This window comes from Branchiostoma floridae, chromosome 15, assembly GCF_000003815.2.
Source record: "Branchiostoma floridae strain S238N-H82 chromosome 15, Bfl_VNyyK, whole genome shotgun sequence".
NCBI classification, from domain to species: Eukaryota; Metazoa; Chordata; class Leptocardii; order Amphioxiformes; family Branchiostomatidae; genus Branchiostoma; species Branchiostoma floridae.
The window spans coordinates 16,712,363-16,728,159 of record NC_049993.1 but is presented as its reverse complement, the minus strand read 5'-3'; the positions used below and the strand labels follow the sequence as shown (position 1 = coordinate 16,728,159).

General features: G+C 38.8%; 1 protein-coding gene across 1 annotated transcript; it reads left to right on the top strand.

The window, feature by feature from the left end:
- The first annotated feature begins 39 nt into the window (after positions 1-39).
- LOC118431557 (dystrophin-like) lies at positions 40-10,959 on the top strand. Its single transcript, XM_035842798.1, has 16 exons — positions 40-204; positions 528-594; positions 1,067-1,128; positions 1,820-1,894; positions 2,699-2,903; positions 3,235-3,320; positions 3,571-3,650; positions 4,251-4,322; positions 5,818-5,981; positions 6,491-6,602; positions 7,036-7,169; positions 7,529-7,670; positions 8,196-8,378; positions 9,216-9,284; positions 9,632-9,949; positions 10,765-10,959. Exons 1-16 carry the CDS (start codon positions 189-191, stop codon positions 10,957-10,959), a joined length of 1,980 nt encoding a protein of 659 aa, XP_035698691.1. The 5' UTR covers positions 40-188.
- The last annotated feature ends 4,838 nt before the right edge of the window (positions 10,960-15,797 follow it).

Genomic DNA, 15,797 nt, shown 5'->3' with positions numbered 1-15,797 from the left:
GGGCGCTCTAGTGCCTTTTCGGACCTTGACTTATTTCTTCTTCGCGACATGCCGCAATACGGTCCATGCGTTCCTAGCGAAGATGGCGTCCCTAGCGTCGAGGTTTCGGACTTGCAAGTTTAGGGGAAAATTTTAGCATATAACTCAATATTTCTGCATCTTAGGACCGAGTTCAACATTTCAGCAATATGCCTATAATCAAAGGTATCTATAGATTTAATTTCAAAACCTTATTTTTGTTTCTTTTGTAGTTTACAATGGAAAATATGTGGTCTATTCAGGTGGTTTGAGTCATCGTAAAAGCACAATAACATTCTAACGTTAACATTTATTTACATTTGGGCGTGTCGATGGTTTAAATTCTAGGCGTGTTTCTCTCTGTTGTGTTTTTGTCTGCCATGTGGACTATATATAGATGTCGGTATAAAAGACGTGTATGTATTAAATTTGCTACATGTTACTATTTTGTAGCTAAAAACGTAGTTTTGCGCAAATAACACGAATTTTTTAAACTTTTCATGTTACAGATCTTGAGGGATCTACTGAAGGCTGGGACAGGTCTGAGACCAGCAATGGAATCCCGTATTACGTCAAGTACGAGTATTTTTTTTTTAAATTCTACACCGCACCAATATGTTGTGATTGATCGTGTTGAAAAATACCTAAAAATGTTTTGTTGTTTCTGTACTGTTTTTACATCTCTAAGTTGCATTTTACACAGCTTACAGGAATGGCAAAAGGCTGGACAGTGCTCAGTATTTTGACATGAAAGTATCAAATGGTGCATACATTTCTGTTATTGACAGGTTGATCCTGTCAATAGGTGCACATTTCCCACTATTGACAAGACCATAGCCCCAGGGTTGTAGAATTTGCTAGATAGTTTTCTAGTCTACGTCTTAGCATGCTGCTGATTTCTTAGACTAAGAGGCTATATAGTAGTAGTAATATATACACAAAATGTACTATACTATAATATAGGCAAGTAAATAGTTGTACTGTATTTCTAAATATTTGTCTATTATATTACACTGCTAACACATGTAATGATTGTATCCCTGTCCAGTCACCAGACAGAGAGGACACAATGGGACCATCCACTGCTGGCAGAGACTCTGGAACAGCTGGGTATGTGCACACGTGTCAACTCATAGTCTTACGTACAGAGCTGACAAATGTTGTATCTAACATTAATACTTTTAAAGTAGGGCACAATATAGGAACTAGCCTGGGTACCATCCTATTTCTACCGGGGCTCCGTACACTCGCTTCCCTAAAAAAATATTATTTAGGGGTAGCGAGTGTAAGGAGCCCCGGTAGAATACGGATGATACTCAGGCTATATAGGAACAACTTCTATATATGCACTTAAGTCACAATATTATAAAATCACATGGTCAAGATCATACCTTGAGGTAAATATGCTCATGATCAGGTCCAAACGTATTCACATGACAAGGACTTGAAGGAGTCTTTTAACCTCCTTGACATGAATAAAGAGGGGTCTGAACCAGGTCTATGATAACTATATGGTAGTGTATGCTAAAGGGTTCCTGTGTGTTACATTAAAGGTGTCAGTTCATCAAATTATGGTGTTTGGAGATCATGATACCAAGGAATTATTTCACTGTGTATGATTATGAATATTTTGATTGCTGATTGGAATTCTTTAGTAAGTTGCAGGCTCCAAGTGGCTATTTGAAGACCTGTTTAACATTTAGATCTACCAGTATTTGTCAAAATCTTTTCACTTGGTAATAGAATGTTTATTGTATCAACAAAAGTGTTGATTTCTTGCGTGTTTGTTTTCTCTATCCAGATGGGCTGAACGACATCAAGTATGCTGCCTACAGAATGGCCATGAAACTACGAGCCGTACAGAAAATATGTGACTGTAAGTTTCATGTTTCTTTTCATGCTTTTCTTGTATATAAATCTCCATTATCTACATATATCCATGGGCTTTTCTATAACCTTAAAAAGGGAATAAAACATCACGAAAGATATTGAGACAGAACTTCTTGAGCACTTGTATCTAACATAGTTTTAGTACATTGTATTTCAACTAGTATATGCCAGGCTGTATTGTCAGAAATAAAATGGGCATACATTGGTACAAGGTTTCAGCAAAGAAAAGTACATTTTGTATAACTATATCCAGAAAAGCACTAGAAATGTAGAAAGATCATTGTATTTTGCAGTGAAAAAATGTTGAATCAGGACTCAAAATTCATTTCTGGGATTAGGTGCACTGGTGCACCCAGCTTAAAAAATTGGGTGCACCAAAAAATTTTTGGGTGCACCACTTAAACTTAAGTAGAATGTCAGAAAAACCTAATAACAAAACATAGTTACATGCTATCAAATTCCTAAATAAGTACTATGACAGATATTTTTATATTCTTTCTAACCCTTAGATGTCAAGAATATGATGTATACTAGTACACTTTGATATCTTTACATACATAAACCTAAGAAAATATTTGGGTGCACCCTGTGCACCCACAGAAAATAATTGGGTGCACAGCTCCAATTTTGGGTGCACCTGGGTGCACATGCACCCAGTATTTCGAGCCCTGTGAATGTTTATCTTATGAGCCTACCCTTGATACCACACACATTGTCATTTCTGTAGCTGTGAGGAAAAGATGAATTTTATCTCTCAAATATGTTACAAACATTTTCCTCTTTTTTACAGTGCACTTTGTAGACCTGAAGACGGTAGTGTCCGTCTTCGAGCGCCATAATCTCCGCGGCCATCGGGACTCCGTCGTGGACGTCATGGACCTGTATGACATCATCAGCGACATCTTCGTCATGTCCAACAAGGATAGGCCTGACTTCATCGACATTGAACTTGCCAGCGATCTGACCCTGAACTGGATCCTCAATGTCTATGACACGTAAGGCAGTGACTATTGTCAGTTAATGAGTAAAGACTATTCAAATATTTCGTAAACATTTAAGATCTTTACGTTAAATGAAGGTTAGACATACAGGTAATAAGAATAGCAACTGGATATGATTTTGTCAGTCATATCATATCCAGTTAGTTGAGTAACTGCTTTTTGGCATATTTAAGCAGAGTTGGACATGTCCACTAACCCTATTGTTGTTCAGGTTCAAAACCTGGACCTGATCCTCTGGACCTAAACCAGACCTGCAGGGGCCTGAATTTTCTGTACTGTTACCCACCCCTAGTACTGTAATAATGTCCCAAACTTGCCATTTCAGGAACAGAACTGGCTGTATCCGTGTCCCTTCTGTTAAGGTTGGGCTGGTGGTCCTGTGTTCTGGTCTACTGTCAGAAAAATACACATGTGAGTATGTCCAACCTTATCAACACATTTTATTTGTTTCTGAGTCATAGACAGAATGACATTATTGTGGATCACTACATGTATTCATTGCATTGTCTTGTTCTTAAAAGCTGTAGGGTGGGTGTATACACTGAATGTCACTGATATTGCACTTGTTTCTGGAGATGTGACAATATATACACATTTGCACCCTGTATACTTGTTAATGTCCTTGGTTAATACACTAAACTGTAATCTCTGCCTCCCCCAGACCTGTTCCAGCTGTTCTCTGACCACAGTGGCATGATGAGCAGGAAGAGTCTGTCAGGTCTGCTGCAGGACATGCTACAGGTACGGAGTTATCCTCATATTTCCACAGAATTCATCTGTGTTGGTAACCGGTGCATTGGTGATGGGAAGAGTGTTCGCCTTGCATTCAGTCGGTCGTGAGTTTGATCTCTGGCTGAGTCATACCAAAGAAAATAAAAATGGTACAATTGCTTTCTCTGCTTAGCACACAGCACTAATGAGAAATAGTCTGGGAGTTAGACACACATCACTAAAATGGACTTGGGCTCCACCCCAGAGCAGCTTACAGATGCAAGGGCAACTTTAACTTAACTTTGTAAAATGCATCATAAAATGGACATTTTCTCCAACACGGCAACACCAAATGAATATTCTTTTTTTTTAGATATAATTCAAGTGTTCTTCAAGAAATGACTTTCTTTTCCAATGTTTTGCTAACGTTACGTTTGTTTAGTAACAGTGCAGCACATACAAATGTAGTTTACATAACCTAACAACTGTTAGCTATCATGTTTGTAATCCAACCAACAGTGATGTAAGGGATACAGGTATTATAAGGATACATACATTGTACATCTAGAAGCCTGGGGAAAAGCCTACACTGATTCTCACGTTTGTTGCGGATGAATGTGTTTGTTCCAGATGACAGATCAGCTGTATGAGAGGCCGTCCTTCGGCAGTGTGTCTGCTGGTGTAGCCAGCTGTTTGGAAGGGGTGAGTATGCTATGTTACCCTACATCTATTCTAGTATTTGTATTTAAAATTGTAAGTATGGACTGAGCTAGTTTAGATTAATGTTGTAAACATAAGGTTTTGTATTGTCTCCAGTAATAACAGAACTTTTCTGGCTTTGTATGCCCAAACTGTTGGCGCGATTGCCACGCAATGATTGACAGTGTTGTCAATCGACAGTTAAGCCATGCAGAGTGCTACCATCATTTATTTAGAGGGAAGGATGCGTACGAATAACAGAAATTTATCTCAATCACACACTCTTACACACACACTCTTAATCGTCTGCCACTGAGCATTCAAATCATGGAACGGTCTTACCGATGAAACAGATTTGGAGTTCTTGTTTGTTTGTTTTTACAAGATTTTATTACTGCAGCAGTAAGATCCTGTAAAATATGTCTTTGGTTTTAACTTTTTTAACAATTTATAAGAAAAGCATTCTGTATCTGTATCTATATAGCCGGTATAACCGCCCTTCATTGTAACACACCAGCATTGCTTTCATTCAACTTATGAAGTATACACATTGTGTGAGACTGTCCATACTGCTGTACTACTGTATGTCTTATTAAGTACTAGTCCACACATTGTATGACGCTGTCCATACTGTACTACTGTATGTCTTCCTTACCTGTTCCCAGCTGCCCAGGTTTACTCTGGAGGTAACCTGTCTCTTGTGTCTCTTCTTTCTGTCAGTCTTGTCTACTTTTCCCAGTTATGAATTTTTCTCACTAACTGTACCTCTACTAAAAGCCATTCCTCAATTCTGAATTCTGCAAAAAAATAGTTATACAACTGTTTACAGTAGTTCAGAAAATAGTAACTTAAGTGACATAATTTACGTAGCCATTCTGTTGATAGTTCAGCTCAGAGTTTGCACTGTCAGTGTCACTCTTCACATTGCACAACTGTGTAGTTGTCTTTTAGTACTGGTATATGAACCCAACATTTGTTTTGAGAAGAGTAGGGGTGACCTGATGTGCTTTGCTTAGCATTAAGAGGTCTTCTAGCTGATGAAAAAAGTGTTGTGCTTAATTCTCTGTCTGACCCTGAAGTTTTACTGCTTTACCTTTCAGTGCAAGTTTTTTTTTTGCCAAAAGAAGTGTGCATATCAAGACATTATTTCAAAACAGGGCTCGAAATAGTGCAGGTAAAATTGAAGCTGTGCAGGTATTTCTGATGTCTACCTGCACCTAACCTGCACTGGTCCATGTGCTAGGTTTTATACATAAATGTAGGTGTATGTGGATTAGGTGCATTGACTGTTACCATCTATTAAGTATAAAAGTAAAAAATAACAATGGTTCCTCAACAATTTTAGTATGATCCATTTTTCCTAAAATACAGAGTAGTGCAGGTAAAATTTGTCTGGTGCAGTTTTTTTCAAAGTCACCTGCACCAGTGCAGGTATGCAGAAAAAAGTACTTCGAGCCCTGAAAAGCAAAGCAGTTCATTGGTTTTTCTCCTTCCCCAGACGTTAGGAACCGGAGTAACAGAAGACCACTTCCTGCAGTGGCTGATGGCTGAACCCCAGACAGTGGTGTGGCTCCCCACCCTACACAGGGTGGCGTCAGCAGAGAGTGTCAAACATCAGGCCAAGTGTAACATCTGTAAAGTCTGCCCTATCCTTGGGTTCAGGTGCGGACATTTGTTTATTTGTATCTCTAGTTATTATGGTCTTAACATTTGCTATTAGAGTATATAATAAACAAACTTCTGTATAAATAATACTGTACAGTAACAGCTTCATTTATGAATTGTATACTCTGACTAGTAGATAGTCGCTGTAGTAGTATCCATTGGATTATACTGCTGCTGGGGTCCCTGACATGGGTAGGCAGCAGTCGGCTAGTCTTCACACTGTGCTTCCATGTGGCTCTGACTCTTTTCTAACAATTTTCTTTTGTATTCAATTAATTTGTTTATGGCTTTAGATTATATCTTTCTTGTAAAAGTCAGTTTCAGGTGGAGAACTTCAATGATTGGACTGCATTTAATGAACCCAAACCTCTGCTGGATAAATGTAGCATTTATATGCTTGATATTCAAGATACTAAGGGGACTGCCTTCCCTTTTTCATATATATATAAAGTCTTAGTGTCTTGTTTATTTGGGAAAGATAAAACACCATTGTCTTACCCTTACAGGTACCGGTGCCTGAAGTGCTATAACTACGACCTGTGTCAGAACTGTTTCTTCGTGGGTCGGAGTTCAAGGTCACACAAACTCAGCCATCCCATCCAGGAGTACTGTACACAGGTCAGAGACACTGCTATGGTTTTATGTCTTCCTCAGTTGTTCTTGCATTTTCTTGCGGTGGTATATGTTAGTTTTCAAGTCTTTAAAACATCACAAACATCGTGTTATTGATGGAGATTTTGAATGATCTATGAAAGCTATTCGGTGACTAAGGAAAGTCAAACCTTGCAAACATTGCGCTTTCTTCACAGTTTTCAAGTTCTATGTAGCGATAGCAGAATGCTACAGTTGTCTTGTACACTCATTGAAGTAACTTGTCTACGTTTTCCGCTTTGTGAAAAGTCTGCATCACCCATTTTAGAATTATTTCCCAATTTGTTCCTGAGTCACGTGTTTGAAATCTTTTCAAACATTTTCTTGTAATACAGATCCCATACAAAATACTTGTTGTATTACTTAATAAGTTTATTTTGTGTCCTGTACCATTGACTAGACGTCGTCTAAAGAAGACGCCAAGGCCTTTGCCCGTACAGTCAGGAACAACGTTACCAAGAGGTACAAGAAGAAGAAAAACAAGTCCAACTTCCTACCTGTACATGGATACAGGGAGGATGACACTGACAGCTTGTAAGTATATTATTATGAGACTTTTAGATTGAGTCATAAAACACTTGTCTTCCATCACTATCATCAGGGTATTAACTACTTAGGGCAGATTAGTTTGAAGCACATAGAAACTTTTTTACAGTTTTTTTACAGTGATGATCAAGGGCTAGTTTTACAGTGACTGTCGTGGTTTATAATTTATAATTTAGGATAGAGTTTTTTAGGTTTATTCAAATTATCAATGCCCGATTTTAAAATGTCACCAGCTATGTGAATGGTATCACGACAAGTATAATAATTATTATTATACACAGAGGAAACTAGCACTTCAAAATCTACTCTGACTTTAGAATTCTAATTTGTAACTACTAATTTTGCAGGGCCGATACCCAGAGTGAGGCTGACATGCATGGCATGCTGGGAAGACTGGCCACGCGACTAGCGGACATGGAGAGTTCGTTGCCCCCGACGAAGGTGTCCCGGCCTCAGCAGACGTCTCCCAAACTCATGCAGAGGCAAAGGGTAAGGATTACTAGTCCTGTAGCAAGGTCTAAGACACACAGAATACTTTTAAAAAAGGCTTCTTCATTACACAGCCTTCCTTTAAATCAGTAAGCGCTTTGACGACCATCTGTCACCTTCATCAGTACAAAATGAAGATTTTTGTACTACTGATCTACCAACTTGATTTACAGACACATAATACTTACCAAGCACTAGCTGGTCACCTCAGAACTTGAAGACTCTGGGAGTTTTAGGAAATTTTATAGTTTTGAAGTCAAATATATAAAAGTCCAAGATACACAATTAAGATGCTACATGCCAGACTTTACAAACATCTTTTTTGTTAATTTTTGAAAGTACAATTATTGTAGTGCAATAAAGTTCTTCTATAAACTGTTTCACTCATTACATGGGTCTGCCTAGACAGCTTGCCCACAGAAATACAGAAGGACATACACAGAATTCATTACTATAAGCATTTATTATGATACAATATAAAACAATCAATAGCTATAAAATGTGTCCAACGTTATATTCCTCCAGCCGAGCCCCCCGGAGCAGGTGGTGGTGAACCTCGCTCCCGAGGAGCGCCTGGAACTGGAGGACATCATCCACGACCTTGAGGCGGAGAAGGACGACCTTCTGGACGACATAAACGAGATGAGGACCCAGCGCTCAGAGGCGGGGTCAGTCATACAGGATGAGCAGGAGAGGCTACAGGCACAGGTGGGGTTTCTGTTTCTCTTACCTTTTCTCTCGATGTTTGTATCTTACCGCTTACTGCTTACCGGTCCCTTAACCGGGGGTGGTCGTGGGGGCACTTTGCAGCTGAGTAATCTCCAAGCAGATCCTACGATGGCATAAGATAGTACCAAACTGGCCAAGGAGTATAGTCAGCCAAGAGGTGTACATGGTAGCAAAACACTCCTAAGCTGGCTTCACTCCTCTGGCAGCTTTTGATACTATCTTATGCTACCGTAGGATCTGCTTGGAGATTAGCAGCTGAGCACACCTCCCTCCATCTCACCCTGTCGTGAGCCAGTGCTTGGGTGCTAGCAAGGGGGATTCCTGTCCATTCTTTAATGATATAATATCATCCCATTTCTTTCTCTGTCTGCCTCGTCTTCTTTTCCTTCTTCTTCCCACGTTTGTATCTGTTCTTAGGTTAACATTTCAACTCAAATTTGTACCCCTTTTCTATTACATCAGGTCAAACAAAGCTTTTCTTTTATATAAACTGTAAAGCTTTGTATATAAACTGAACTTGTCTTCCTGCAAAACTGCGTAATACCCAATATATTTAGTTTGATCATCCAGTAACTTGTATAAGATACAACAGCTATAGTTTCTATATCAATGGCACATGAAATTCACTTTTGGGTGACTTTTATTTAATTTTATTTACTTTCATTTAATTTCCTGTTTACTATGTCCTATTTCTTTCAGAGAGAGAGAGAGATTTTTCTTTATTTGGATATGCAGTCCAACAGGTTCATATTTTTTAACACTAAGTATAAGAACATTTTTTCTGACCATCACCATGCATATTGCTACTCCCAACAGGTGGAGGTGTTGGAGTCTCACAACAGACAGCTGGAACTACAGCTGGAGAAGTACAGACTCAGGGTACAGGTGAGTCATATATCAGCAATATTGTTTGTTTTTATACCATGAGATAAGATATTGCAAGTTGTTTGTACAGTAGAAGCCGTTTAATTGCATACCCCATTTGCTAACAAACTTCGTGCAATTATCTGGGTGGTGCAACAAAGCAAAGTTATCTAGCTCCACCACACCACCACGGGGTTTTGAAATTCCGTGCAATTAGCAGAAGTGTGCAGTAATCCATAGTGCAATTGACTGGCTTCTACAGTAACTGTCTGTATTCATACAATCATGCAGTTCTGAACAACAAAACTGCTCACCTCTGTTTCGAATATGATCCCCAACAAATCTTAATGTATTTCTACTCCTTCCAGATGCAGGAGAGAAGTCCAGCAGCCCTCCCTCCCCCTCCCCAACCCCAGGTCCTCTCCCCTCCATACCAACTACAGCCCCCTCTCTCCCTACCATCCCTTCCCCCTCCCCCCATGTACAACTACCCCACCCCCTCCTTCCATTCCCCTCCCCACCCCCCTCAGCAGTACCCCTCCCCTATCCGCCCCCCTCCCCCTCAGTATCAGTCCACCCCAGGTCAAAGGCCGTACTGGCGGCCTCCAGATATCTCCCAGCAGCCTTTGGGAGAGGAGGAAGAGTACCAGGATGAGGAAGCCGACCAATCAGAAGACATGTATCAAGTGAGTGAAGTTGCTACATGTTATCCCCCACCTGATTCTTGTTACTGTAAATGCATTTAAGTTTGCAGGGATTTAATTTCGCGATAGTGGGAAAAATGACTTTTCCGGTGGTTCTAATTTCGCAGTAACACCATAGACTGCAGTCTAATACCATAATAGAAAAATGTTTGCAGTGGTTTTAAGTTTGCGGTGAAGTGGTCACCATGAAAACCGCGAACATTAATCCACCGTGAACATTTCTGCATTTACAGTTACTGTACCTCTTCTGCTTCTTGTTAGCTTTTCTGCGTGTCTGCTTTCTGGTTCCTGGAAAGGTCTACTACCCCTTAATTGTTTTCTTCCCTCCCCTCTCTCTTTTTCCTTGTGGGATGCTAGCCCATTTAGCCAGGACTGGTTTTGATCCACTCACACATGAAAGAACTCCTGCTTATATTTTATAAGTATGAATTGGGCTCTTTGCTTGCACTTCTCCTATTAGTCCTAATACTCCTTTATGATCATATTTATCAACTTTATGATCTGTCCAAGTAGGTTAGACATCCAGGTAACAAGATACACCAAAAAGTAGTTACTCAAGCAACTGGATATGGTTTTGGTTATAAAAGACCTGTTTCTTCCAGATCACTTCAGTGTCACTGACGAAGGATAGTGGATCCTATCCGAAACGTCTGACCGTTTCCAAAACCATATCCAGTTGCTTGAGTAACTACTTTTTGGTGGAACTTTATGATCTCTTTACTTCTAGGATGATGATGATGATGATGCACATCTCCTAATATTCCTTTATAATCATTATGTTTATCATCAATTTCTAGGATGATGATGATGATGATGGAGCGTACCCCCTGGGTCCGGAGGCGACGTACCTGCCGGACGCGTCTCACCGCTTTCCTTCTGAGGAGGCAGAACTTGAGGACCTCGTCTCGAGGGTCAAGGATGCCTTTCCCAAGAACATGTCTTACAGTAGGTTGTCCTGTGTTTGGTCTCAATACTTGGGTTTTTGCACTTGATAAGTTTGAAGAAGTAAGTTAAAGAAAGATTGTGCATGCTGTAGGTGTGTGGAAACTTACCCCAGACAAGCATGTTTTGATGAATTTAAACAAAAACTTAAATTGATTTGACTTTGAGATTGACAATGATTCTGATCCTATCATGTCATACTATGTCATCGTGTCACCCTATATCCCATGTGACCTGTCATTTACTTTCAGAGCATCTTAATATCTATAAAAATAGTATTCTTGACTTGATAGTACAGGATACATTTAGCGCCACTATTGTATAGTGTTAATGTTATGAGGGGTTTGGACCAGTACGTGTTCCCTATTGGCGTAGATTTGTAGACTTACACATTTTTTACTGGAATCCCTCTTAGTATCTCATGCCTATGTCAGGACTAGACAGTACATGTATGATGTAGTAATATTCTTTTACAACAAGAATTTTCTGTCAATTGTTGTGAAAATGAACAAACATCCATAGTTCTTCTGACATAGTTCCATACATTTTAGCACTGTCACAAATACTATGTACAGCCTTTGTTAGTTAGTCTATATCTTTGATCCAAATGTCTTTACTGTATGTCCACCAACATTTCTGATTTCTGTCCCATTTCTTACCTGCTGCAACCAGGAGACGATGAGCCAGGTAACGTGCAGTATCCACAATGTCTTGGGTGGAAGGATTGTAATGCATGCAGCCCCTAATAGCGGGAAAAGGGACTTTTCGCGGTGGATTTAAGTTTGCGGTAACACCATAGACTGCAGAATGATACCATTATAGAAAAATATTCGCGGTGGTTTTAAGTTTGCGGTAAAGTGGTCACCGCGAAAACCGCGAACATTAATCCACCGCGAACATTTCTGCATTTACAGTACTGCATGCCACAGGGAATATGTATGTTAAATTGATGTCTGTTGTCAGTCCTGTTGATGTCTCTTGTGCTGTCACAGTGTCAAATTTGGAATAGTTTTGATATAAAATATCTTAAAAATGGAAAACTTCAATCAGAGTTAACAAAGTTTAGTCAAAATGCATGTTGTTTCACTAACCTAATATCAAACTTGTGTCAATTGTTGCACATGGTGGGGAAACGTGCAGTATCCACAATGTCTTGGGAGGAAGGATTGTAATGCATGCAGCCCCTAATACAATACTGCATGCTACAGGGAATATGCATGTTAAATTGTTGTCCGTTGCCTGTCGTGTTGATGCCTTGTACTGTGTTAAACCTGGTTGATTTTGTTAAACCAATTGAAAGTCAAAGTATCTAACTTAGAAATTGAAAACTAGAGAATTGCTGCATGCTAAAATGCATGTTCCACTAACCAAATGTCAAACTTTATTGCACATCATGGGGAAAGGTGTACAAATTGCAATTTCATGTCATGTTGAAACGTATCTTTTGAAAATCATAGAAACTTTGTGTTTTTGGACATGACAGTGTTTTTGGACTTCATGTCATGTTGAAACGTATCTTTTGAAAATCATAGAAACTTTGTGTTTTTGGACATGACAGTGTTTTTGGACTTCAGTGTGTTTTTGGACAACATCTGGTTCTGTACTAGCCTTTTGGGATTCACAAGTTAAATCCAGTTACAAGTATGTTGCCTACTCACTGACAGAGAAAAGCACAAACAAAGTTGGATTGTTCAGTTTTGTATCACTTCCAATCTAAAAGAACAGATTCTGAAGAGCATGAAACAAACCAAAATCAGTGCACACATAAAAATGTCATAATTCCACCGGGTGCCATAAAACCGCCACATAAGTAAATCATTGTTTTAAACGCCTTCACAAAATTGTCTTGAAAGTTGAATTCACTAGAAGTGTGTATACATCAGGATTAATTATGTTGCATTGGTATTACATCTCTTTAGATCTGACCTTATAAATTCATGTATCATTTTTTCATGTATTGTCATGGCATCTGGTGAAATTATGAGAGATGTCTTGAATTATCCTAAATTTCTTGAAGTGTATATACTGGTACCTCAGGGTACTGCATTGGTATATCTATTTAAATCACCTTGATGTCTTATGGCATCCACTGGAATTATCAGAGATGATACGTCAATGTAGGTTAGACATCCAGATAATAACGATACAATCAAAAAGTAGTTACTCAAGCAACTGGATATGTTTTTGGAAATGGTCAGATGTTTCAACAGCTAAGATATATAATTTATAAACTCTGACTCTCCAACAAGATCTCTTCAGTGTCACTGGGGAAAACTAGGGGATGCTAGTTGAAACATTTCCATTTCCAAAACCACATCCAGTTGCTTGAGTAACTACTTTTTGGCGTATCGAAGATGATGCTAACTCCTGTCCTCCTCTCCCCCAGTTTACTCCCATGATGCAGGAGGTGACATGATAGCAGCAGCCAGGAGGGGAGGGGAGGCTGTGACATCACTGGTCACCAGGATAGTGGACACAGGTAAGGGAGTCAGTATTCTTTCCCTTTCTCTTTATGATACAGTCATCAGCCATTGATGCATTCATTCTGTAGGTGTTTGTTTCACTGGTATTCTTTTCATTCTAACAACAACAAAAAATGAAACATAAAGTGACTCTTCCAACTGGAGCAGACAAAAGTACAATTTACACAGTAAAGTAAATAGATGTACACAGTATATAGCAAAAAGTGAAACAGTTGGCCAAGACTGAATATAGTCGGATTTAAGTTTGCCTCAAGAGTGTTTCAGTTTGTCACTAACAAATCATCCTATATGATGATCTTTGTTCACAAAGCAAGGCAGGGAGACAAATAAAGTGCAACATGTCATCACAGCCCTTCCTTTTTCTCCTCCGTTTCTCCAGACTCTGGACCCAGGCACACTTTACTGCTAGATGAGGACGAGGATGAAGACTACTGAATATTTCATGGTGTTCATAAGATATGTCTGTTGTGCGTAAATTAAGTAACTAGTCCTGACCAGGGTTTTCCTATGCCTAAAATTTGATAAAGTCTCAGCTCCCAGCATGAAGCAACCAATTTTGTATCATCTATATCTAACAGATATACCAATTCCTTCTGCCATACGGAGAGCATTCCAAAGGAAATCGTCTTTGAACAGTATTATGTGAAGAAAAAAAAACTCCTATTCTAGCTCAACAGGCCATGCTTTTCTCAGGTGACAGCAAAGATGTTTTCTAATGAGGTTTTCTCATACTCTAGTAGGGTTGGACAAGTCCACTAGCCCGATTGTCCCGGGCAAGTACTAGTAAAAGTGTTCACCGGGCAAGTGAATGTCCTTTCCCACTTGTCCGATCGGGCAAGTAAGATTTTTACATGAGATTTTGATATACTTGTTGCTTATCACAGTTACCTCATCAAGCATTGGTCAACACAGAAAAATAGAGCCAATAATAAAAGAATTCCATCGCTGCACATCAAAATACATAGTGAAAAATGTTAGTTAAATTTGGGGGCAAGCAGAAAGCTGGTTCGGGCAAGTAAATTTTGCATGTACTTGCCCGATAGGACAAGTGACTTTTAGAAAACTTGTTAAACCCTGCTCTAGCTATTCCATTCACAATAGTTGTATTAGAATAGCTGACAACACTAAGTAGAAATGTGCATGTTGTAAGATATGGTGTAATGTTCGGTTAAGTATCTTATGACGATCGTGTAGTTTAGATGAATGTTCATTGTTGCAGGCCAACAACTGCTTTGGTACCAATTTTGTAATCAGAAATGCCTCATCTTTTGTATAAAAGCAAATAAGGATACCGGTACTTGTAACTTGAAGTTAGTGCCTTCATCATCTATTAACTGTTATAGTTAATATTTGTATATTAGTAACTTTATCTGTGACAATGGGTTAGTAGAATCTTGAATGTACATTTTGTTATTACAGTTGATTTTTTTGAATTTGTCATAAACAGAAGTCTGTTGTTTTGACCAAGTAAAGTCTTAGTTTCCAACTGAAAGGAAGGAATGTATAGTTTTGACAGAACTTCTGTTATGTTATGTTACAGTATGTATAGTCTTTAATGCTAGATCATTGCTGATATCAAAATGGTTTGTACACATTAAAGCAGGAAAAAGCTTATAAAAATTTAGTTGCACAGTTCTTGGCAAGAACTTGTAGTGTAACTGATTGCACTCATAATGCTGGATCATTGGTGAATAGAAATGTGATGTAGATATTTGTATCTGAACTCTAGAGGTGTTTACTTTTCTATTTATGAATAAAACCTTGTCGAAACTCATGATGGTGTACGTTTTGTTTGCCCCCTTTCTTTAGCCTGCACTAGTTTAGTGGTTAAACTGTTCATTACAATTATGGAGTTATGACAGGACATTGATAACTCAAACCCCTGTTCTTTATCCATTAGTTATGAGCCCAGTGGTAGATGTGTTTGGGATTGGAAGCAACAACCTTGAATAATTCAGAAATTTGATTTAATAGTCTTTACCAAGTCCAGTTTGTGAGACCTACCCCAGAGCCCTAGTAAGTACTTACACTCAATTCGCAGACAGCCTTTCTTGACAGAATGGAACATTTCAAATTGCTTATTATATAGTAAGCTTAATGCAATGTTCAATTTTGTCAAGAAACGTCCGTATATTCAACAATGGATAATCAGTCTGACCAGTATACATTGTATGCTATTTTGATAATCAGGCTGACACTATTTAAAAAAAAATACGACTATTTTCTGACCTTGTCAATAACAAGTTAACGATAATGTTTCTACTTGTAATTTGTCAACATTCAGTCGGAAAATGGGCAAGTAAAAAAAAAATGGGCCGTTTTCATCTATAACGGAGTTACCAATGTACTTGTGGATATGTCATAGTTCTTTCTGCCAAAACAATTTGCTAGCTACCTGTCAAAAT